The 23792-nt window shown below is 47.5% G+C and overlaps 1 protein-coding gene across 4 annotated transcripts; it reads right to left on the bottom strand.

The window, feature by feature from the left end:
- Window positions 1-465: 465 nt before the first annotated feature.
- CDA (cytidine deaminase) lies at window positions 466-18020 on the bottom strand. 4 transcript variants are annotated; one of them, XM_039508873.1, is made up of 5 exons: window positions 17850-18020; window positions 11878-12115; window positions 7064-7175; window positions 3994-4051; window positions 466-1872 (listed from the first exon to the last, which is right to left on the bottom strand). In XM_039508873.1, exons 2-5 carry the CDS (start codon window positions 12071-12073, stop codon window positions 1759-1761), a joined length of 480 nt encoding a protein of 159 aa, XP_039364807.1. In that variant the 5' UTR covers window positions 12074-12115; window positions 17850-18020; the 3' UTR covers window positions 466-1758. The 4 variants fall into 4 exon arrangements, with proteins under 4 accessions (XP_039364807.1, XP_039364806.1, XP_039364804.1 ...); XM_039508872.1 differs by lacking the exon at window positions 17850-18020 and adding an exon at window positions 12696-12927; XM_039508870.1 differs by lacking the exon at window positions 17850-18020 and adding an exon at window positions 12512-12655.
- Window positions 18021-23792: the final 5772 nt, after the last annotated feature.

The following is a 23792-nucleotide window of genomic DNA, read 5'->3' as shown; positions in this document are numbered from 1 at the left end:
TGGGTATTGAATGTGTACTCTGCATGCTCTGTGTTGGCCTTTTTGTGGATTGCAGACTCTGTCTGGTGTGTGTTGCCCTGCATATGGACTGTGTATGCTTCATGCTGCCATGTGTTACTCTGTATATTCTGTATTGTCCTGGGAAGGGTATGGATCTCTGCATGATGTGTGGTGCCCTGGGTATAGATTGTGTACTCTGTATGCTGTCGTTGCACCTGGGATCACTGCTGTATACTCTCTTGTTGTGTGTTACACTGAGGGAAATACTGAATGTGTGCTCTGTTACGTGCTACTCAATGTTGTGTGTTACCTGAAGTCTGACTGCATATGTAGCTTAAATGCTGTACAGTGTTATTCTGTTTTACCTCTAAACTCCTAGAAACTAAAACCACATTGTTTTGAGTGGCTCTGTTCTGTAATAAAACAACAGTTGGATGGAGCAGTAGAATTAGTGACTACATTTATTCTGTTTGGACATTTACAATAACATGATTAGAAAAATTAACCCATTTTTGTTCAGTTCAGATAATTTCATTGTGTCTAATGTAGCACAGTCATAACATCATGTTACTCTGGAGACAGAACTGCTAGAGTATTGTCCGGTTCTCACCACTACATTCCCTTTCCCATCCATTCTCACACACAGAAAAAAAATAAATCAAGAAAAATAAACTAAGGGTAACGAAGAAGCGGATGTTCACAAAGTGTTGAAAATTAAGTGACAATAAGCAGCATAATCTAAAATGCCCAGTTTACTATCGGCTGTTGCTTACTAATAACCTGCTTCATAGATGAACAAGATAGTCTACTTTGGATTTATTAAACCTTTAGTTTCTCTTCTCTCTTATTTAGTTTTTCTTCTTATCTTTACAAATAACTATGTTACATTACCGAATTCCTGCATTTGTATGATTTATTGATCTGTGCAATTTTGATCAACAGTAGTGATGGGCCAGAATTAAAACTGTGTGTTAAATTCTCCTCCATCGGAACTTTCGAGGTTTGCATAAAATGAGATCTGGAGACAAACCAGAACTCAGTGAATCTTTAATTTGGTTGTTCTCTAATCACTAGTAAATAAATGTACAGCATATAGCCTGAGGTAGGAAGATGTGGGGGAGAAGGTGCACTTGGCCCATGGTGTTTGAGTAATATGTGTCAGAATAATGTGGACCCTCTAGTATGTTAGAACTTACATTCTGACCTTATATGAGACTCTTAGGCCAGATTCTGGTCTCAGTTAAACCAGTATAAAGCTGGAGTAACTGCATTAATATGAGCAATAATAATATTTAGCACTATAAAAGCATTTCTCACCCAAGCATCTCAAAGCACTTTGCGAAAAAGGTTAATGCATCATTATTCAGGTGAGGAAACTGAGGCACAGAGCGGTCATGTGACTAGCTCAGACGGTTTCGATGAACTGGCGTTTTCCCACGCGAAATGTTTCGTTGACAAATTCCCAACCTGCTCTAATCATGACATCATACTGCCATGTCTGCTAAACCGAACTTGTGAACGTTTGGGATTGGCCGATTCAAAATGAGGCAGATCTGGTTCTTGCCACCCCTTCCCCAGGCCTAGTATAAATGGAAATTATTTTCATTAGAGTTCCCTGAGGCTTACAGAAGTTGAATGACATTCCATAGGAGACAGAGTTGGGAAGTATCTGAAAGAAATCTCGTCCTGCAGACAGAAAGCATAAGATTGTCTGGAGGTTCTTTAGTGCCGTTGCAGATCACATGCTCCACATACTCTTCAGAACTTCTTCAGATCTTCTGGTCCAAATGACAGGGGCAGGAGCTCTTGAAGAGTCTTGACTATATAGGTCCCATCTGGCTTCGTCATGTAAATGTCCCAGTCTCTATTGAACTAGAAAAAGAGTCTTAGAGAACTGTCTGTAGAGGTGTATTTGCAGAAAGTAGGGGGGATGAACACAGTTGAAGTAAATTCAATTAAAATGAGCATTCTGTTAACTTTTTTTTTACTGCAGCAGGCAGCTGGCTCATTGCCCATTAGATTTTGCCATTGTTCTGTTTTGCATATTAACACTGGGCTTTCTAGTATTAACACATTAGTATGAAACTGAGCAACCTTTAAAAGCAGGGGTGGGCAAACTACGGCCCGGGGGCTGCATTTGGCCTTTCAGACGTTTTAATCTGGCCCTCGAGTTCCCACCAGAGAGCAGGGTCCAGGGCTTGCTCTGCTTTGGCACTTGCTCCACTCTGCGCTTGCTGTGGCTCCATGCGGCTCCTGGATGCTGTGGCATGTCCTCTCTCTGGCTCCTATGCGTAGGGGCAGCCAGGGGGCTCTGCACACTGCCCCCATCCCAAGCGCCATCCCTGCAGCTCCCATTGGCCAAGAACCATGGCCAATGGGAGCTGCAGGGGCAGCGCCTGCGGACAAGGCAGCACACCGAGCTGCCGGGCAGCGCCTCCGCATAGGAGCCAGAGGGGGGACATGCAGCTGCTTCCAGGAGCTGCTTGAGGTAAGCACCACCTGGAGCCTGCACCCCTGACCCCCTCCCACACCGCAACCCCCTGACCCATCCCTGATCCTCTTCCTGCCCTCCAAACCCCTTGGTACCAGCCTGGAGCACCCTCCTGCACCCCCAACTCCTCATCCCCAACCCCATCAGCTGGAGCCCTCACCCCCACACCCCAACCCCCTGCCCCAGCCCAGAACCCCCTCCCACACCCTGAACCCCTCATTTCTGGCCCCACCCCAGAGCCCGCACCCCCAGCTGGAGCCTTCACCCCCTCCTGCACCTCAGCCCCCAATTTTGTGGGCATTCGGGCCCACCATACACTTTCCATACCCAGATGTGACCAAAAAGTTTGCGCACCCCTGTTTTAAATAGTCTACCAGTTTCTAGATTAGAGCCTGATGCTTCATTTCTTGGACATCCAAAACTGGCTTTAACCTCCAAAGGAAATTTCAGAGGCATAAAGTACACGGGATCAGGCCCTCGAGGAACTTTACCTTTGAAATAAGGCTGCTTATCCATGTAGGGACTCTGCCATCAGTTAAACATTAGCCATTAAAGAAATGCTGAAAACGTTAAATGCAGCTTAGAGAGCCATTTTGGTGCTATGCCTCTTTGCTGCACATGAAGAAAATGAACCTGGTGGAGCTCCTAAGATCCTTTTTTTTCAAAATACTATAGCATTCTACAGTAATGGTCCTAAATGCTGCAGGCTGAATCTTGAGCAGACTTCTGCAGATGGGCAGGGCCCAAATGCAATGGAAATGTTGCATCCTTGCTGCATTTGCAGACTACGTAACACAGGGAGCCCCCATGTTGAACTCTGAAACCCTCCTGCATCCCTGCAGTCTACATGGCCTCAACCAGATGCTTTGGTGGCATGGCTAATAGATTTCTGCAGAGCACCAGACCCTGTGCTTGAGGGGAGCACCAGTCCTTACCTCCCCCCAGTACCCACAAGCTGAGTGCCTAGAAAACCCCAAAGAATATGCTGGGGCCAAGGATTCCTTGCCTCAGCTCTCGTGTTTCAGTGTATTTTTCCCTGACCAGAGCCCTTGCACTCAAGCTTGGCTCCCTGTAGTAATACTTTTGAGAGATGTAGGGGCAAATCTGGCTCTAGCGTAAGCTGCACTGAAACCACACCTACTTACACCACAGCTGAACTTTCCTTCTGTTTCTGCCCTTGAAAACACACTGCGGTCAGCACTCTAAGGATTAATATTGTTTCCAAACTTGGGAAGCCCTTGTTTACGGACCCGAGTTTCCCTCTCCTTTTGTCATTCTCGACATTCAAAACCTTCCCAGCTTGGTGCTGTGGGGTGCAGGAAATGGGACGCTCACAATTGGGCACATCTCAGAATGCTTCCTTACTCGGAAAATTTTTGAGCTGTGTCCCCTGACATTTCAGAGTGGGGTCTGAAAGAAACCAATGTTCTCAGCCAGGCAAGTGGGTGGGAATTAAAGCAGTTTAGTTTCAGCTGTTGAAAAAGAAAGCACAAGTTGTTTACCTCTCTCATTACTTGTCTGCAGGCCCCACAGGGCACGATGAAATCCTCTTCAGTGTTGCTATCGAAAGAGAATAGAATGCCGAGGTCAGTGTAGCTCATGATGGAAAATTATTATACAGTTAATGCATCCGATAAATAATGTTAATGCATCAAATAATAACAAAGAGTAGTTAGTAAATAGCACTTTCATTGTTCTTTCTACCCATAAATCCCAACGTGTTTTGGAAAGGAGGGTCAAGATCATTGTCCCTATGTGATGGATGGGAAAACTGAGGAAAGGAGAGGGGAAGTGACTTGCCCAACATCTCCCAGGGAGGTAGCTGTGACAGATATTGCAGCCCGTACAATATCGTTGGGGACCAGACTGTATTAAATCTATGAATGGTTTCTGTATGATTGTGTTCTACTCCATGGGGGACGGCTATCGCAGCACCTACAGGAACTAAAGACCGTGTGGGGGCGGGGCGGGGAGGCGGGGATTAAGGCAAGTCACTCTCTAGAAGTTCTTTAACGTCAGTGAGGTACCACCCCCTGGCATGGGTTGCACATACTGGTTCAAGCTGGGTTTTCCAGAGATTGGCAGACAAAGAAAGGACTTTTTGGTATAAAGAGGTGAGTTTGAACTGACGCAGTGCTTCCCTTCTGATCCAGCAAATATACAGGACCAAAGGGGGCCTGCTAGGGTCTCATAGGACTGATGGGGGTGACTCCTGCTATATCTGGTGTGTGCTTAAATCTAATCATTGTTTTTATTAAGGTTTCTCTGTGGTGTTTTTACCTTAAGAATAAATGTGCTCACTCTGTCAGGCATTCTCTCCAGCCCTCAAATCATTTTTGTGGCTCTTTTCTGCACCCTCTCCAATTTTTCAACATCATTTTTAAAACGTGGACACCAGAACTGGATGCTGTATTCCAGTATTGGTCTCACCAATGGCGTGTTCAGATACATTCCCCTCCCTCCTCCCACTCACTACTGCCCGGGTTATACATCCAAGGATGGCATTGGCCCTTTTTGCCACAGCTTCACACTGGGAGCTCATGTTGAGTTGCTTGTCCTTTTCAGAGTCACTGCTTTCCAGGATACAGGCCCCCATTCTATGGGTATGGCCAATATTCCTTGTTCCCAGATGTAAAACTTGGCATCTGGTGGTATTAAAATGCATTGAAAGCAGCTTGCATACCACTTTGTGTGTAAGGCGTCTTTCAATGGCTGATCATTCACTCAAATTTGCTAATCCTGGCGCTGGGTTCTGGAGACCTGCTTTGTTTTGGGATTACTCTGCAGCTACTATTGCAGTCTATAATCCTAGTGCCTTTCTCTCCAAGGTGGGAAAAGGACCACAGGATCCACATGGCGGTGGGTCTTCTGGCCCTTCCCACCTCCCCAAGTCCACCATCTAACCTCCACTACACAACAGCACAGGGAGTTGGGAGGGTCTATGGAGCTGGGCTCCACACTGCACAGGGTTCAGATCCTGGGAAGATTACAAGGCTGGGAAAATCCACTCCAGGCCTTTACTGCAGTAAATCCCCACAGATTTGTAAATTTGGAGGGTTGAGGGTGGGAGGGTTGTTGCCACATGGGCAGCAACTTTGTCCCTGGCCATGACCCTGTCATGTCTTCCCAAAGCCCACAGAGGTTTCCGTGGAAAGGGGAGATGTTGCTCATCTCATCCTCTTCTGTGTACATTGGCCATTCTGTGCTGGAATTTACTCAGTTTTCATCCCTCACTGGAAGAACCCCATAAGGAAAGCACTGGCCCATCAGTTTGGACTTTACTAGGATTCTGACACCTGTGTATCTATCTCCAAGTATCTGAAAGGTGTTAAGATCAAGGAAGGCATGAGAATCATTTGGAGGGAAGGGGGACATAAGACCATATCTCTAGGAGTAATGGGGTGAAGTGAAAGAATGGTGCATTTCAAATGAATATCAGGATCAGCTTTCTAACCACAAAGTCTGTTAGGATGTAAAATACCCTCCTGAGGGAGGTATTGGAAGGCATTTAAAAACAAGCCTAGACGAAGCACTCAGGAGTGCCTTGTAGCTAACCCTGCATGGGATGGACTACAGAACCACATAGCTTTTCCTCCTTTCTAGTGTTGATGATCATTGTGTGTAGACAAAGGATCTGCTCCTTAGCAAGCACCAGGTTAATATAAATATAGAAACCTGCTCATTATCCCTAGAAATATTCATGAACATTTGAAAGGAGCGACTAAAACAAAGAGAGGATGTCGGGTGATTGTTAAAATTCAGACTTACAATTTCTCTCTCTTCATTATCCCTTTTCATGAATGTAGCCCCTTTGTTCTGAATAAAATTAATTCCTTGGCTCTGGTTACTGACATGGATTATTCCCAAGTAGTATAATTTGACATCATTTCTGCTTTTAGTCCATTAGGACAAAATGTTCTCAACAACTCCTCACTTGCTCTGTATCAAACCAATAATTAGGAGCCTATAGACACATCACGGAACAGAAGCTTACAGTAACGACCAACTAAATAGCAGCCTCCAGTTTTAGGTGACCAATTTAAAAGTCTCAGCAAGGTTTCCAGGATGGCTGCGTTCAATCTTTAGTTAAAGGCCCACAGCTGATTTTTGCATCTCCTTTAGGTGCTCACTTGGGCCTGGATTGTGCAAAACTGGACCCCTGTGCCCTGCTGAGTTTGCGAGGTCCTGCACAGATCAGTTTGCGGGATCAGGATCCCTCAAATGGTCCTACTCACTTCTGTGCGGCTATTTGCATGAGTAATGGCTGGCAGGACACGGACCTCAGTCTTAAGAGTGGTTGCAATGTAGTTTAATGATAATCTCGCAAAACAAAACTTGCTAATCACATTTTTCTCCCAGTCTTCAAAGTTGATGCTGCAAAAATTAGGTAAAAGAGAGAGCTCATTTTGAAAGGATGGCCATTGCCTCTTGCCACCACCCAGAGCTGTACGTGCCTGTGTGTTTAAAGTGCAGGAAGCAGAGAATTAGAGGAACAAAAGTGTTGCACAGTTTTCCAGTCCAAGCACATTTTGAAATGATTCAAAAGGGATATGATTCACAGCTCTCACTTACCTAGCAATGGCCATGGCTCTGAAATTCACGTACCCTTCTGACACGGCTTTCTGAATGGCGGTGCGTTCTGCACATATCCCCAGGGGGTAGCAGGCATTTTCTACATTGCAGCCTAAAGGAAGTAAAGAGCACTTTGTTACTTTTCAAACTTGTCTGACAATAAATACAATCACACCTACTGATGGGGTGCCCTTCATCCAGGAGTGCTCTGCAAGGTCATAGACAGGAATCACCGCACCCAGCACTGGGGTGGAGCGCACACAGCAATGTGAGAGGAAGTGGAGAGCATGGTGTCCAGCTGAAATTGCAGATGGGATTTAGGGAGGCAGAATTATTCACACTGCAAAACAGCCAGAATCCTATGGGCTGAACCGCCTAATTATGCCCAACTACGAGAGCGCTGTATATCTGTATACATGTAAAGACAGAGTTAAGAGATATGGGGCCAGTTTGATGGCCCTCAAAAATAATTAGCGGAATCGCTGAATTTTGTAGGACCAATAAGACTTTTTGTAGCACACTGCAAATGGCTTCTTTTGTGCAGCTTTTTACTTTAGCTCTTAACATGCACTAGTATAACATAAATCAATATTAAAAATAAGGAATAATTAATGACATGGGACCTTTTAAGGCTATAGGCCAAATTCAGCATTGGTGTTAGCTGGCACAACTCCACTGAAGTCAGTGGAGTCATGCTCTTTAAGCTTGCAGCGGATTTTGACCTTCAGAAGACAGCCCTTCCGGCACTGGAGTACCTCTACCACCACAACAGGGGGTGGGTATTGGACTGACCCAGGCAGAAGAATTCCACCCACTGAATCACCAGCACCACTTTTAATGGCACTCAGGATTGTGATAGCATGGCTTCAGGGGTAATGTGTGGGGAAGATTTGATAAGAAAATTGATTAAGTAATGGTAACAGCTCCCTCTCTTCATGCAATCAGCAGAATCCTCCCTTCAGTGGCATCCAATGGCGTTAAATCACCAGAGTCCCAAAGTTAAAGTGCATTTCAGTAGCTTTGGCCATTCAGCCTTTGTCTTTCTTCAGTATTGAATTGCCTCCTTAGATGCCTGCTTTGTTATGGGGATGCAGGTGCAAGGTATTTTACACAGGGTTTGTTATTTTAAGTACTATATGGTCCTGAGACAGCAAAGCACTTAAGCACGTGCCTAATTTTAAGGAAGCAAGTAAAGTTCAGTATGTGCATAAATGTTTGCATGAGCTTGAGCCATTAATTTTCATAAGTGATGAGCACCTGCTACTTCAGCTGAAATCAATGAGCCCTGCAGATGCTCAGCACCTCTGAAAAGTAGGCTGTAAATGCATACTGCAGGTTTGCTGATGAGAGGAAGGAACAAGATCCTAAAGGCACAATAGCCAGACTCAAGGGCCAGATTGGATAATTATTTGCAAATACATGTGTAACGCCAACAGACCCCAGTCATCGGCAGGCGGGATCGAACCTGGGACCTCTAGAGCTTAGTGCGTGAGTTAAAAGTCAACTGACTCTTAGCTAAGGCTGTAGAGCAGACTCATTTAACTCACTCTAAGTGGTCTCAGTGCCACTAGGTGGGACAAACACCACCCCCAGAAGGTGTGTGGGTTACACATATTTTTCATTAGTCACTTTGCTCTAACCATGAACCTTTAGAAAAGTAGGTCGGTCTGCCCCAGAGCCCTTCTGGCTCCTGTCAGAAAGTGAGGTGACGTCTCCTGGCTCTCTTCTTCTTCATTCTCAGGGGAGTGAAGTGGTGGCGCTGGGGTCTCCAAACCTGTCCCTTTTTGACCCATTTCCTTCCCCGTTTCTGATTGCACCGGGGAAGCACACCCAAGGGCCATCCCCATCCAAGGCAAGATCTGGCATGTCTCCCAGTCCCACCACATTGTCTCTTATCATTATGACAAAGACATGCCCTGTGATTCACTATCCTAAGAGGAATCCCCATCTTGCTCAGATGCCTCGACTTTGCCCAGGCACAGAGGAAACCGAGCCCAGCGTCACAGAGGAGCTGTGGGCTCTCCCAGCTCTGAGTTGTTTTGCAGCAAAGATCTGAATGCCGTCCAGGAGATCAGATAGCCGCCTCTTGTTGCTCAGCAAGGGCGAGCAATATGGCACAGGCAGGCAGAGCAGAATGGCATAATCAGTGCGATCTGCTCTGCCTACGCCCCGAGATATGCAAGATTGCCAACCTCAACCTTTCAAGAATCATTGTGATTATTTGCATTGCAATAACACTTAGGAGCCCCAGTTACGGGCCAGGACCCCACTGTGACGGTGCCCCCCATAAGGCTTTTTGGAATATGCTCGTGAATGTATATATGACATAACTAGAATATGTTTTATGCTGTGTGTGCCATGTAACGTATCTATGTAAAGGTTATGATCCACTGAATACATTGCTCCTATTTGTAGGCATGTATCATTTTTGTGCTTGAAATGAGGACTATTGGCTGCCTACTTGCTTGATAGCCTTAGTAAAGCATTTGGCCAGCAGATTAAGTGCCCAGTCAAGAACCACTTAAGCCAACATTGAACTTGGAGACGCCAATCCACATCAGAGATTTCCCAGGAATGTGGCTAGGTTGGTAAAAACTGAGTCATGCATGGACATGTGACTTGCCCATGTGACTCCAAAACTCCATCTTGGAGCTGGACTCTGCATAGGAGTAAGGAGGGGGTCTCCACCCACAAGAGAAAGTCTACTTAAACCCCTGGGAGACCCCTCCATTTTGTCTTCAGCTGGCTAAAGGGGTAGCCTCTCCACCCCCAAGGATACCTGAAAGAAACTGGAACAAAGGACAGTAACTACAGGGGGTGTGAGTGATCGCTGGACCCAGACTAGCAGGAGACTAGTCTGTAAAAGGAAGCTTACTGGAACTGGTGAGGTTCAATTTGTATTCAGTTTCTTAGACATAGACTTGCGTGTTCTATTTTATTTTACTTGGTAATTCACTTTGTTCTGTGTGTTACTACTTGGAACCACTTAAATCCTACTTTCTGTATTTAATAAAATAACTTTTTACTTATTAATTAACCCAGAGTATGTGTTAGTACCTGGGTGGGCAAACAGCTGTGCATATCTCTCTCTCAGTGTTACAGAGGGCGAACAATTTATGAGTTTACCCTATATAAGCCTTATACAGGGTAAAACGGATTTATTTGGGGTTTAGCCCCCATTGGGAATTGGGCATCTGAGTGTTAAAGACAGGAACACTTCTGTAAGCTGCTTTCAGTTAAGTCTGCAGCTTTGGGGCACATAATTCAGACCTTGGGTCTGTGCTGGAGCAGACCAGCGTGTCTGGCTCAACAAGACAGGGTGCTGAAGTCCCAAGCTGGCAGGGAAAGCAGGGGCAGATGTAGTCTTGGCACATCAGTTGGCTGTTCCCAAGGGGATTTCTGAGATCCAACCCGTCACACCCATCCCATTAAGTGCTATACAAACACAGAATGAAAAGGTGGTTCCTTCCTGAAGGATTACATTCCATCAGACAAGAAATGGGTGGATATTGACAGATGGGGTAGTACTGGGAAACACAGGCAAAAATAATGAGTCAGCCCCCCCTCAGATTGGCTTGAAAATCATAAGATTCTAGCAGTAGCAGTATTCACCCACGAAAGCTCATGCTGCAAAACGTCTGTTAGTCTATAAGGTGCCACAGGATTCTTTGTTGCTTTTAGCAGTAGCAGATGTGGGGTCATTTTCTTTGCTTTCTGTGTTTTTGAGCCTTGGGGGACCACTTTTTCCAAAACCTTTTGTCTGCAGCCATGAAGGCTAGAAACTTACTATCACAAAAATGAAAGCTGAGGTTCTCTCACGTCTCGAGGAGCTGGGTTGTAGGAAAACATCATGAAATTTACTTGTGGCACCTTACAGATTAACATATTTATTTGGGTATGCTCCGGGGCTGCAGGCACAAATAAATGTGTTAGTCTCTAAGGTGCCACAAGGACTCCTCATTCTTTTTGCTGGTACAGACCAACACGGCTACCACTCTGAAACCTGTCATCATGAGACTTGTAGTAGAATCCCAAGGGCCGGCAACACTGGTGAGTACGCTGGCATTTTCATAGCTGTGGCCTCAGGTCGGGGCCCAAACAAGATGGAACCTAGGGGCTTCCCGGTTTAGTTTCCTCTTGCTATTCCAGGGCTGGGGGAGGAAGGCAGGCCATTGACAGAGACCGAAACCAGGGACAGATTATAAATTGTGACCCAGGACAGCCCAAATCCAAACCACCTTACAGCCGAGCGAGGCCAGTGCCACATCTCGGGGAAGCAAAGGACGACAACATGAAGAATACAGGGCAAGTTTCCTGCACAACGTCTTGCTCATGGCACAAACCATATGTTGCTATCAAACAGTCTCTGCCTTTTCAGGGAGCCCTGACTCCAGTGCCTCTACTTCTTCAGAGACATTCTCCTGTGTGGATGTGAGCTGCCACTGCCTCTTTGGAGACACCTGGATCTCTGGGAGGGCGTAGGGCCCAACCAGGGCCGGTGCAACCCATTAGGCGACCTAGGCGGTCGCCTAGGGTGCTAGCATGTGGGGGGCGGCATTTCGGGTCCTTTGGGGCGGGGAGCTGCTGCACGTCTCCCCGGGCCAGGGGGAGCTGCCGTGGAGGGGGGGGCACAGGGTAGAGGGGTGGGAGCTGCTGTGGGGCGCCTTAGGGTGGGGTGGGAGCTGCCACAGGGCTCGGGGGGGGGGGCAAGGTGGAAATTTCGCCTAGGGCACGAAACATCCTTGCACCCACTCTGGGCCCAGCTCTTCAGGAGCTTAAGTGTTACTGTTTTGGGGAGCGCTGTCCTTACTTACCAGAGAAGATCTTCCCATCACAAGTCAGTAGCGCCGCTCCCACCGGGAAGCGACTATATGGACAGTAAGCAGATTTCTTAGCTTCCTTGCAGACGTGCAGCAGGAGTTGAATTTGCTCATGTCCCACGGGGGAGGCTGTTGAATTGGTGACGTTCGGATGATTCCCCGTGGAACAGTCGTACTGCACCTGGGCCATGGCTACACTCACGGGTATCTGCAGGACTTCTCCTCTTTGCAACTGCAGCAAGTGAGGGGAAAAAACAGGTGTGAGCAAGAGGAAGTGCCAGTCTCCACTCCTGAAGACAGTATGTGTGTGTGAGAGAGAGAGACTGACTCACAGTGTCTATGTGGTGGACGTGTCTCTGAGTGCCAGTGAGTGGAGGAGTTGTGTGTGTGTGTGTGTCTTCCTCGTCAGCGTATGTGTTGCAATTCAGTTCTCACGCTCATCCTCTGTCAGTGGCTCTGTGATTTTCCTGTGTTACGTATTCCTCTGGCTCAGGAGTCTAACAGTCAGCTCAGCTCAAAGTGCGAGTGAGCGTTCCCAGACTTGGCTGCATTCTCCCTGAGAGTGTCTAGGACAGGGTGGATTCATGGGCAGCCTGTGAGGCCGCGTGCTCTACGTTTTCACCAGTATCTCTGCACTGGTGTGTGCGCTGTCTCCATGAGATGCATCCAGAGCCATTCAGTGCACCTGATCTCTCTCTCTCTTCTGCCTCTCCTCTCTCTGCAATGGAGCTGTCCTTCTCCACCCCGGACAGTCTGTCTCCCAGCTGCCTGACCTCTGTGGGAGCAAGCTGGGGCCGAGGATGAGCATGTACCTTTGGTAGGACTCTCTGCTTGAAAAGGAGCTTTCAGGGAAGGAGCCGTCCCATGACAATGCAGCAACAAAGAAGCAACAGGCTCCAGCTTGGAGGGCTCTGCATTCATCCTCACAGTGACAGGCTTCCCACACGATTGGCTAAAGCCTGCAATGCCCTGACCGCCTGGCTCTGATTGGCTCTGCATTAGCAAAAGCAGCTTCCACCCTCTGTGGTCCGAGCTGATTCTCAAAGTGCCTTTTGGCTAGTGGAACCGCTGGAGAGCTGTCAGCAAGCGCCACCCACTTTCTGCCCAGCTCTGCAGCCCCCCCCCTGTCCTTTCAGTGCGTCAGGCTGGGGCATTTTGCCAGGAGGTGACTTGGCATTGGGAAGAAATTCAGGAGCTGCAGAGGAAAATCTGCAAGGAAATACCAGGACTACAGAAACAACACCGAGGAGTCCTTGTGGCACCTTAGAGACAAACAAATTGATTTGGGCATAAGCTTTCATGGGTTATAACCCACTTTGTTAGTCTCTAAGCTGCCACAAGGACTCCTCGTTGTTTTTGCTGATACAGACTAACACGGCTACTCCTCTGAAACAGGACTACAGACACTCAGTGACAAACCTGAGCTGATGGTGAGAGATAGGTAGGCCAGGGGCCCTGGAACAATTTTTGTAGTGGGGGTGCTGAAAGCCTTTGAACCAAACTGTAAACCCTGTATATAACGGAAACCACTTCAAGCCAGAGGGTGCAGCAGCACCCCTAGTTCCAGCACCTATGAAGACTTGGAAGGATTTACATTTTTATCAGTAAATGTCAATTTCCCCATAAACACACAAACCAATGAAATAATATTTCCATCACTAATCATCTAAAATGTACAAATAGGCAAAAGGTAAAAAAAATGCTGCTTGAGAACTTATTAGGGTTTGAATTCAGGATATTTACTTTGTATATTTTGACAGGTGAGGTTGTCAGATTGTGTCTAACGGTTATAAAGGTTTGACTTTTTGAATCTTGGTGTCTGCTGTCATTAAATAATTAATATCTGGCACCACCCCCCACCCCACCCATAATTTCCCACCACTGTGAAAATTTAAATGGAAAAAAATGCTTAAAAATAAATCGATATTATCCATCGAAATTATAAAAAAATAAAAATCGAATTCTGCCAAGCCTAGAGATAGGGCACGTTTGCCAAGTGTTCCGTACCCAAAGTGAGGCAAGGTTTTCAAGAGTGCTCAGGACCCAGCATGTACACTGAGCTCTTTGAAATATTGGTCGTTAGGGCCCAATTATCACACGGGCCGAGCACCAATAACTCCTACTGAAATCACAGGGAGATTCAGGTGCTCAGCAGCTCTGTGACTCTAGGCCAACGGTTCTTGCATGCGGCCACCAGGGGCTTTTTGTGTGGCCACCACAGCCGCCTGGGCAGTGATAGAGAGGGGACGACAAAGCATCGTCCTCTCCCCCTCCGTCCTTGTTGCTCCTGGACGTGGCGCCCTGCACCGCCTCTGGAGAGAGGTGGGGCACAACGCTGCAGGAGCAAGGTGAGTTCTTGACCCACGTTGCGGGGACAGGGTGGGACTTCAGGATCCTGGCCGCGCAGCCCCGGGCTCCAACCACAGGGCAGCGGGTATTGACCCACCTTGCTCTGGCCACGTGGCCCTGGCCTTCAGCTGTGGGGCTTGACTCCAGCCCCTGGTTCCAGCTGCGTGGCAGCAGGTGCTGGCTCCTGGCTCCAGTCCTGGGCTCCAGCCACACAGCGGCAGGTGCTGGCTACAGGTGCGGACCCCAACCCCGGTCACAGGGCAGAAGGTGCTGACCTCTGGCTCCAGCCACGGAGCTTAGTCGGCCTCTGGTCCCCAGTTCCGGCCACGCATTGGCAGGCACCAATCCACTGCTCCGGCTATGCAGCCCCAGACCCTGGCGCTGATCCCCAGCTGCCTGGCAGCAGGCGCTGACCCACAGCTCTGTTCCCGGGCTCTGGCCACGCGGTGGTGGGAGCTGGCCCTGGATGCCAACTCCTGGCCACGCAGCAGCGAGCGCCGACTCCTGACTCCAGCCACGCACTCCTGGGCTCCGGCACCCAGCTCCGGGTTCCGGCTGCGGGCACTGAGCTCCAGCCCTGGCAGCATGGCAGCAGCCCCTTGGCTCTGGCCACCCACCCCCATCGCCCGTGTCCATCCAGGCCCCCACTGCCTCCCACAGCTCTATATCCAAAGCATCCTCCCCCCCAGGACCCTGCTGCCTTCTTGGCCTCTCATCCACCCCCCCCCCATTGTCCCGGGCCCCCACTGCCTCCCCCGGTCCCGCATCCATCCCACCATCCCCTCTGGCCCCTGCTGCCTCTCCCTTCGGCCCCCCCATCCAGGGCTTAATGGGTCCTGGGGATTGCTGAGAAAAATGATATTAACAAACATGCAAGTATCACTTTTCACAGCAGCCTTACTTGCTATCTGTGAAAAGTGATACTTGTATGTTTGTTAACAGAACTTTTCATAGCCTCCCAGGTAGCTACTAAGTGTGCTGTGATATTAACAAACATGCAAATATCACTTTTCATAGCAAGCCCCAGGACCCACCAAGCCCTGGATATGTGTGTGTCGAGAGGAGTGGGGGCTGAAGTGGAAGTCAGCATTATTTTTGTTACTGAATTTGCCAAAAAAAACCCTACAAATATACATGACAATGATTTGGATGTGCCTCTGTGCATATTTAATTGTCCTTCCTAAAGTTAATTAAGAATTTTAAGAAAAAAGTGTCCGTGCAGCCACCAATGAGAGTTGGTGGCCGCACTCTGAGGCCACCAAAAAATTTGTTGCGAGAACCCCTGCTCTAGGCCTTCAAAGTAGACTGGATAAAGCACTGGACAAGAGACTGCGTCTTGCATTCGCCAATGTGGGGTAGAGGTTCACAGGTGCTGCTAGCCAGAGCTGGGGGCCAAGAGCCAGTCGGAAGTCAGTGGAGCTCAGGCAATGAAATCAGCTGTTTTTGCCAAAATTCCACACCCATAAACTGGCTATCAGCTTATGGGTGTAATTTTTTGGTAAAGGCTGCAGTGCTCAGCCAGGCATGCCCTGAAAGAGGCTCTGGTTAAATATTTCTGTGACCTTAAAGGACTCCCTCCCACAGACCTGACCTTGGGTTCTTCTCCCTCGAATGAATAACCCTGACAATTCAATGAATATCTGGGGGCAGGGGCTCTACTGGGCCCCTATGAACAAGCATGGTGGCATTTGACATCCCACTGTGCTCGCGACTCTGATGTAAGCGGCTAGACAGGGTGCATAGAGGGTGAGGGGAAGGGGAATAATTTGGCTGCTTGGGAGGCAGCGTGGGAAGGTCAGGTCATAGGACTGGGATGAACCTCAGGCTGGGGAATTTTCTGTGTACTTTGTGGTTATAAACACTAACCCTGGAGGAAGACACCTTGCTGACTGCAGCTGTTTTTCTGCTGAATCATTCTGCCAGCTTACACTGTGCATGAGGAGACAACTCTCTCTCACTAGACTGTCCCTCAGCTAGGCCATCCCGGTGATTTACAGGCAGAGTTGAATATCTAAATAACGAATACAGGGGCTACTGTACTGATCGTGCTCTTCCAACTGCTATTTATTCAGTTAAAAATTACTCCCCAGCCTCTCCATTAAAGCTAGGGAGACTTCTGATTCAGGACGATAAATGCACTTGTTTTCTCTGAAAGGTTCCGTCGAGAGCAGGCAGTCATTCTGTTCCTGCTTGGCATTTCACTGGACGGTTACTTCTAATTATTGCATTTTGCCCAGGCTCAACCCAGGAAAGGCAAGTTAGCTCTCAAATGCAGCTTTAACCAGTTATTGCTGTTGCTATGATCCGTCGTATTGCAGGGCTGCGTACCAGCTCCAGCTGGGATCAGAGCCCTCTTGGTGCCAGGTGCTGCACAAACCCCAATGCAGTTTTTCACTGAAAAGGGGTTAGATCAGGTGTGGGCAAACTACAGCCTGGGAGCCACGTCCGGCCCTCCAGACGTTTTAATCCGGCCCTCAAGTTCCCGCCGGGGAGTGGGGTCAGAGGCTTGCCCCACTCCGCATGGCTCCCAGAAGCAGCGGCACGTTCCCCATCCAGCTCCTATGCATAGGGGCAGCCAGGGGGCTCTGCATGCTGCCCCCGCTCCAAGTGCCACCCCTACAGCTCCCATTGTCCGGGAACCACAGCCAATGGGAGCTGCAGGGGTGGCACTTGTGGATGGGGCAGCACGCAGAACCTCCTGGCCACGTCTCCGTGTAGGAGCTGGAGGGGGGACATGCCGCTGCTTCTGGGAGCTGCTTGAGGTAAGCACCCACCAGAGCCTGCACCTCTGATCCCCTCCCATGCTGCAACCCCTGCCCCAGCCCTGATCCCCTTCCCGCCCTCTGAACCCCTCGCTCCCAGCCTGGAGCATCCTCCTGCACCCCCAACCCCTCATCCCCAGCCCCACCCCAGAGCCTGCACCCTGACCCCTCACCCCCCCATGCCCCAACCCCCAATTTAATGGGCCACCATATATACTTTCCATACCCAGATGTGGCCCTCGGGCCAAAACGTTTGCCCACCCCTGGGTTAGATGGAAAATTTTCGACCAGCCCTATAAGAAAACACTTTCTGCCCTTAGAAATGTACCATATAACTAGACAAGAGAGAGAAAAGATGGTGGTGCGAGGGGGAAACCTCGAACAGAGGGTGGACGTGACTTACTCAAGGTCATGCAGCAAGGGGGAGGCACACCAAGATTAGCAGCCTGGCTCCCAGCGTAGTGCTGTACCCAGGGGAGAACACTGTCTCTTCGGAGACAGAGGTTCGGTTTTAGGTGAAAAAATATTTACATGGAAAGTATCTGTTTTCCTAGAAATTTTTTAAAAAATTCTCATCAGAAAATTTCCTGGCCAAACGCTGAACAATTTCTGGTGGGCTTATTTTTTTGTATTAAAAGTCAAAATGTTCCACTGAAAGCTTTGACAAAAGCAATTTTTTTTTCTATTTTGATTGAAATCCTCTGCAGAATTTTTTCCCCCCGACCACCTCTAATCCCTTGCTGGGGGTTTGTGCAGCAGCTGGAAGGTATTACCTCACCCACCTTGTCTCTATAGGATAGTAGGGACTGAGTCCTGCAGCCAGCAGGACTGACCCTGATAGAAACTCACTCTCACCTGATCCCATAGGCATTCTTTCAGGTCGGCTCGTGGCAGGGGTTTACTCCCTTGTCACACACTCTTCTGTAGCAGTGGAGCCCTGCGCGCGACACCAGGGTCCTTTACTATGGGAAAGTCGGTGCTCGGACTCTGATGCAGGCTCGGATAGCGGGGGCTGAACTGGGACAAGCTCTTGCTGAAGGCCCAGTGCCTGTAATAATTAACCAACAGGATCAAGATCATTATGGGTAACCCAAGTGACAGGTAAAATGAACAGGTGTGTCAGATAAGAGCAGAATAAGTTCCCCCTCCCCCGTGAAATAGCCCCTCCAGAATCTCCCCTGGAATCTCCTAATAAACTCAAACCAACTTCTGCCCTCCTTGGGCTTGTCCTTTCATGCCTCTTAAATCCCTTTTGCTGTTCCTCCACTGAACACCGCCCAGGGCTTTCTCCTGGAAGTCCAGATTGTGCCTTTTTATCAGGGCTTGCCATTGCAGCCTGCTTCACTCCCAGCGACTGCTCTAAGCCTCCCTTGGTTGCTTGCCAACCTTCTCTACTCTGGCTGGGATCCCAGCTGGTCTATCGGCTTTCTCTCATCCCAGAGGGTGACTGCAGACTCTCTCCTTGCCTGCTGCCCTCTTCTGCTCTCGGCTTCCTCAGTTTATAGTCCTCTGCCAGCCTCTTCTCTGCTGAAGTTCACCCTCAGTTAAGCCTGCCTCTCCCAGTAAGTCCACTGGCTTCCCACATTAACCGTTTTGGAGCCTGTGTGGTGCACACACCCATCACCACACTGCTGTATGATTGGTGTTGCCACACTCGGTGGGGAGCTGTGTCCAACCCGCCTTGGCTGACACACATCTCCTGGGAGCATTCAGTTAACCCGCTGTTGCCCCTGACTGGAGAACCTTGTCGTCCCCCACGGCCGGTTATAGACCCTCTTCCATGGCGCAGTGAGTCAATCGCTGTGGCTGGATAATTTCACAGCCACTGATAAACATTCGCTTTTATGGATGGTGAGATATTCCTGTCTCACAGAATCAAATCTCATGTTTCAAGGCTTCTGCTGATTACCTGAGGGTCAGGAAAGGTGTTTTCCCCTCTAGCCACAGCACTGTACCACTGGCTAACTGCATTGTGGGGAAGCTTCCAGTTCACCTCCTCACAGCAATGAGGGATTGGTCACTGCCACGGTGTAGCTACTGGACTAGGTGGGTCACTGGCTGGATCTGTTAGGCCAAATCTATCCTGTGTTCCTATTGCCAGTGGGACCTTTCTTTACATTCGGTCTCCCTGCGAGGAAGGGCACGGTCCAAAGAGGAACACGAAGTATGTTCTGAGGAAAACACCTGTCAAGATGCTTTTACTCAGACAGGAGTGGAGCCTGCTGTCCCTCCTAGTGCAGGGGGGCGGTGCTGCTGCTGCTGCAGGACAACGAACTGTGTCTTGTCTCCGGCTGGGATGTTGCTGCATCTTTGCTCACAGAAACGTTCTGCTTCATGCTACCAGGGTCACACTATACCCTGTTCCACAGGATCCTTTCTGCAGGTGTGTGAGAGAGGGAGGGAGAAGCATGAGAAAGAAGAACCAGGACCGGGGTGCCGGAAGAAGGAGGGCCAGGGCTTAGCCCTCCCACTTTTTACCAGCCGTAAGGGCGAGCGACAGGAGGGAGGGGATGGAGAGGAGCGAGCAGGGTCTTGGGGAGGGGGGAAGAGGCAGCAAGGGGGCGGGGCCTCAGGGGAATGGCCGGTATGGGGGCGGGGCCTCGGGGGAAGGGGTGGGGTCACCATGCACCAGTGGCCACCACCCACTTTTAGAGAGCTGCTGCCACTCCCAACCAGGACCCTGTGACTTAGGGGCACCAAGAGGCATGGTCCGATCTCCTTTCAGGGATACAGTCACATGTTGTGTTTATGGCCTGATACTGCGAAGGGCAGAGCACGTCCTGTGGCATCCTGAGCATTCCCACCCATGGCAGTGGATGCTGCTCAGCACTTGCCAGGATGAAGCCCCCTTTTTAAAAGCTAATTTACTGCTGAAATTCACGTCACGATTTATCACCAACTTTCTTAGCCCATGAGAGCTGGAATTAGCCCAGGAATAGAATGGTTCAAACCTTCTTTCCCTGATTTCACTCATGTCAGGAGAGATAATAGGAGAACGTCCTTCACAATGTACTCCCATTCTGGTCCAGGCCTTGGTGTGCTGTATATTGCCGCTGCACGTCTCTGCAGCTGAAGGATCCTGTCCGTGTTCTTGTGGAGCAAGCTAAAAAAAAGGGAAGGGGAATTTTTTAAAGGTAGTTTACAAAACTGGAGCCTAGAGACATCTAACCTAAAGGCTGCGCACCCACCAGCCTTTAATCTGGTTCAATTTATGGTGCAATAATCCAGGTCCCATTCCAAGGGTCAAAACTGCGCATCAGTTAAACATTAAGGAGCCAAGTCCTGTCTGGAATTTACTCAGAGACTCAACATCTAGTATCACAAAATTCTGCCCAGCCTGGAAATCATAAATTGCACAGACTATTTATTAAGAACGACACCTGCAAATAATTCATACTCAGACAACTAGATTCTTGGGAGGTGTAAATCAATTGCCTATGCATATTTACAGGAGCTGAGGGTCTGGTCCTTAGCATCTACAAGGACTCACAGATGATCTGTTAGGGTAATTTCATCCTGGAGATCTTGCATAAGCAGAAAATATTTAATGGATCTACATGGGGCTATAAAATACCATGCAGAATTAGAACAAGACCCTCTCTCTTTGAAAACTACATTGAGTTGAGTATCTGTCATCACCAATTTAAAATGCACATAGATTTCATGTAACAAAGGTGCTTGGTAATTAGACTTTCATATTCTACTTAAGTCACCTGTGTTAGAAAACATATATATCTGCTTTCTTGTAATTTTTCATGTGTAAAGACACTCATCACAAGATACTGAAAGCTAGAATGCCACCGTACCCCACAATTTCCAGTTAATACAAATAGCTGAATGAATTAATTCAGTTAATGCAGATGGCAGCGTTTATCTAGTGGTCAGGGCACAGCTCTGGGGGACAAGACTTCTGGATTCTATTCCTGGCTCTGTCAGTGACTCGCAAGTTTCTCAACCTCGCTCCTCATCCATCTGTGAAATGACGTTAATAAGACAAAATTGTATGAAAATTAAAAATTTTAACCTCCTTGGGGCAGGGTCTGTCTTTTGTTCTGTGTTTTCACAAGAGGATACTGATATAACAGGCATCACAGAAACCTGGTGGACTGAGGACAATCAATGGGACACAATCATTCCGGGGTACAAAATATATCGGAAGGACAGACAGGTCGTGCAGGGGGGAGTGGCACTATATGTGAAAGAAAATGTGGAATCAAATGAAGTAAACATCTTAAGTGAATCCACATGTTCCATAGAATCTCTATGGACAGTAATTTCATGCTCTAATAAGAATATAACATTAGGGATGGATTATCGACCACCTGACCAGGACAGTGATAGTGATGAGGAAATGCTAAGGGAAATTAGAGAGGCTATCAAAATTAAGAACTCAATAATAGTGGGGGATTTCAATTATCCCCATATTGACTGGAAACATGTCACCTCAGGACGAAATGCAGAGATACAATTTCTCAATACTTTAAATGACTGCTTCTTGGAGCAGCTGGTACGGGAACCCACAAAGGGAGAGGCAACTCTCGATTTAGTCCTGAGTGGAGCACAGGAGCTGGTCCAAGAGGTAACTATAGCAGGACCGCTTGGAAATAGTGACCATAATATAACAACATTTAACATCCCTGTGGTGGGAAGAACATCTCAACAGCCCAACACTGTGGCCTTTAATTTAAAAAAGGGGAACGATGCAAAAATGAGGGGGTTAATTAAACAGAAATTAAAAGGTAAAGTGAAATCCCTGCAAGCTGCATGGGCGCTTTTTAAAGACACCATAATAGAGGCCCAACTTCAATGTATACCCCAAATTAAGAAACACAGTAAAAGAACTAAAAAAGAGCCACTGTGGCTTTACAACCATGTAAAAGAAGCAGTGAGAGATAAAAAGGCATCTTTTAAAAAGTGGAAGTCAAATCCTAGTGAGGTAAATAGAAAGGTGCATAAACACTGCCAAATTAAGTGTAAAAATGTAATAAGAAAAGCCAAAGAGGAGTTTGAAGAATGGCTAGCCAAAAACTCCAAAGGTAATAACAAAATGTTTTTTTAAGTACATCAGAAGCAGGAAGCCTGCTAAACAACCAGTGGGGCCCCTGGATGATCGAGATACAAAAGGAGTGTTTAAAGACAATAAAGTCATTGCGTAGAAACTACATGGATTCTTTGCTTCAGTCTTCACAGCTAAAGATGTTAGGGAGATTCCCAAACCTGAGCCGGCTTTTGTAGGTGACAAATCTGAGGAACTGTCACAGATTGAAGTGTCACTAAAGGAGGTTTTGGAATTAATTGATAAACTCAACATTAACAAGTCACCGGGACCAGATGGCATTCACCCAAGAGTTCTGAAAGAACTCAAATGTGAAGTTGCGGAACTATTAACTACGGTTTGTAACCTGTCCTTTAAATCGGCTTCTGTACCCAATGACTGGAAGATAGCTAATGTAACGCCAATATTTAAAAAGGGCTCTAGAGGTGATCCCGGCAATTACAGACCAGTAAGTCTAACGTTAGAGCCTGGCAAATTAGTTGAAACAATAGTAAAGAATAAAATTGTCAGACACATAGAAGAACATAAATTGTCGGGCAAAAGTCAACATGGTTTCTGTAAAGGGAAATTGTGTCTTACTAATCTATTAGAGTTCTTTGAAGGGGTCAACAAACGTGTGGACAAGGGGGATCCAGTGGACATAGTGTACTTAGTTTTCCAGAAAGCCTTTGACAAGGTCCCTCACCAAAGGCTCTTAGGTAAATTAAGTTGTCATGGGATAAAAGGGAAGGTCTTTTCATGGATTGAGAACTGGTTAAAAGACAGGGAACAAAGGGTAGGAATTAATGGTAACTTCTCAGAATGGAGAGGGGTAACTAGTGGTGTTCCCCAGTGGTCAGTCCTAGGACCAATCCTATTCAACTTATTCATAAATGATCTGGAGAAAGGGGTAAACAGTGAGGTGGTCAAGTTTGTAGATGATACTAAACTGCTCAAGATAGTTAAGACCAAAGCAGACTATGAAGAACTTCAAAAAGATCTCACAAAACTAAGTGATTGGGCAACAAAATGGCAAATGAAATTTAATGTGGATAAATGTAAAGTAATGCACATTGGGAAAAATAACCCCAACTATACATACAATATGATGGGGGCTAATTTAGCTACAACTAATCAGGAAAAAGATCTTGGAGTCATGGTGGATAGTTCTCTGAAGACATCCACGCAATATGCAGTGGCAGTCAAAAAAGCAAACAGGATGTTAGCAGTCATTAAAAAGGGGACAGAGAATAAGACAGAGAATATATTATTGCCCTTATACAAATCGATGGTATGCCCACATCTTGAATACTGCATACAGATGTGGTCTCCTCATCTCAAAAAAGATATACTGGCACTAGAAAAGGTTCAGAGATGGGCAACTAAAATGATTAGAGGTTTGGAATGGGTCCCATATGAGGAGAGATTAAAGAGGCTAGGACTTTTCAGCTTGGAAAAGAGGAGACTAAGGGGGGATAGGTTAGAGGTATATAAAATCATGAGTCATGTGGAGAATGTAGATAAGGAAAAGTTATTTACTTATTCCCATAATACAAGAACTAGGGGTCACCAAATGAAATTAATGGGCAGCAGGTTTAAAACAAATAAAAGGAAGTTCTTCTTCACACAGCGCACAGTCAACTTGTGGAACTCCTTGCCTGAGGAGATTGTGAAGGCTAGGATATAACAGCATTTAAAAGAGAACTGGATAGATTCATGGAGGTTAAGTCCATTAATGGCTCTTAGCCAGGATGGGTAAGGAA

The sequence above is a fragment of the Mauremys reevesii genome, linkage group 21 (genome assembly GCF_016161935.1).
Source record: "Mauremys reevesii isolate NIE-2019 linkage group 21, ASM1616193v1, whole genome shotgun sequence".
Classification (NCBI taxonomy): Eukaryota; Metazoa; Chordata; order Testudines; family Geoemydidae; genus Mauremys; species Mauremys reevesii.
Note: the sequence above shows the minus strand (reverse complement) of the source record. Positions and strands in the feature narration are given on the sequence as shown.

What these genes read in the sequence shown, in the direction of transcription:
- CDA (XM_039508870.1), bottom strand. Translation starts at nt 12,559, where the DNA reads ATGGCTCTGGATGCATCTCATGGAGACAGCGCACACACCAGTGCAGAG. An exon ending in TGATGGGAAGATCTTCTCTG is followed by an intron (nt 7,176 to 11,877) that starts GTAAGTAAGGAC and finishes TACTTCCTTTAG; the next exon opens with GCTGCAATGTAGAAAATGCC. An exon ending in GCAGACAAGTAATGAGAGAG is followed by an intron (nt 1,873 to 3,993) that starts GTAAACAACTTG and finishes CTCTTTTTCTAG; the next exon opens with TTCAATAGAGACTGGGACAT.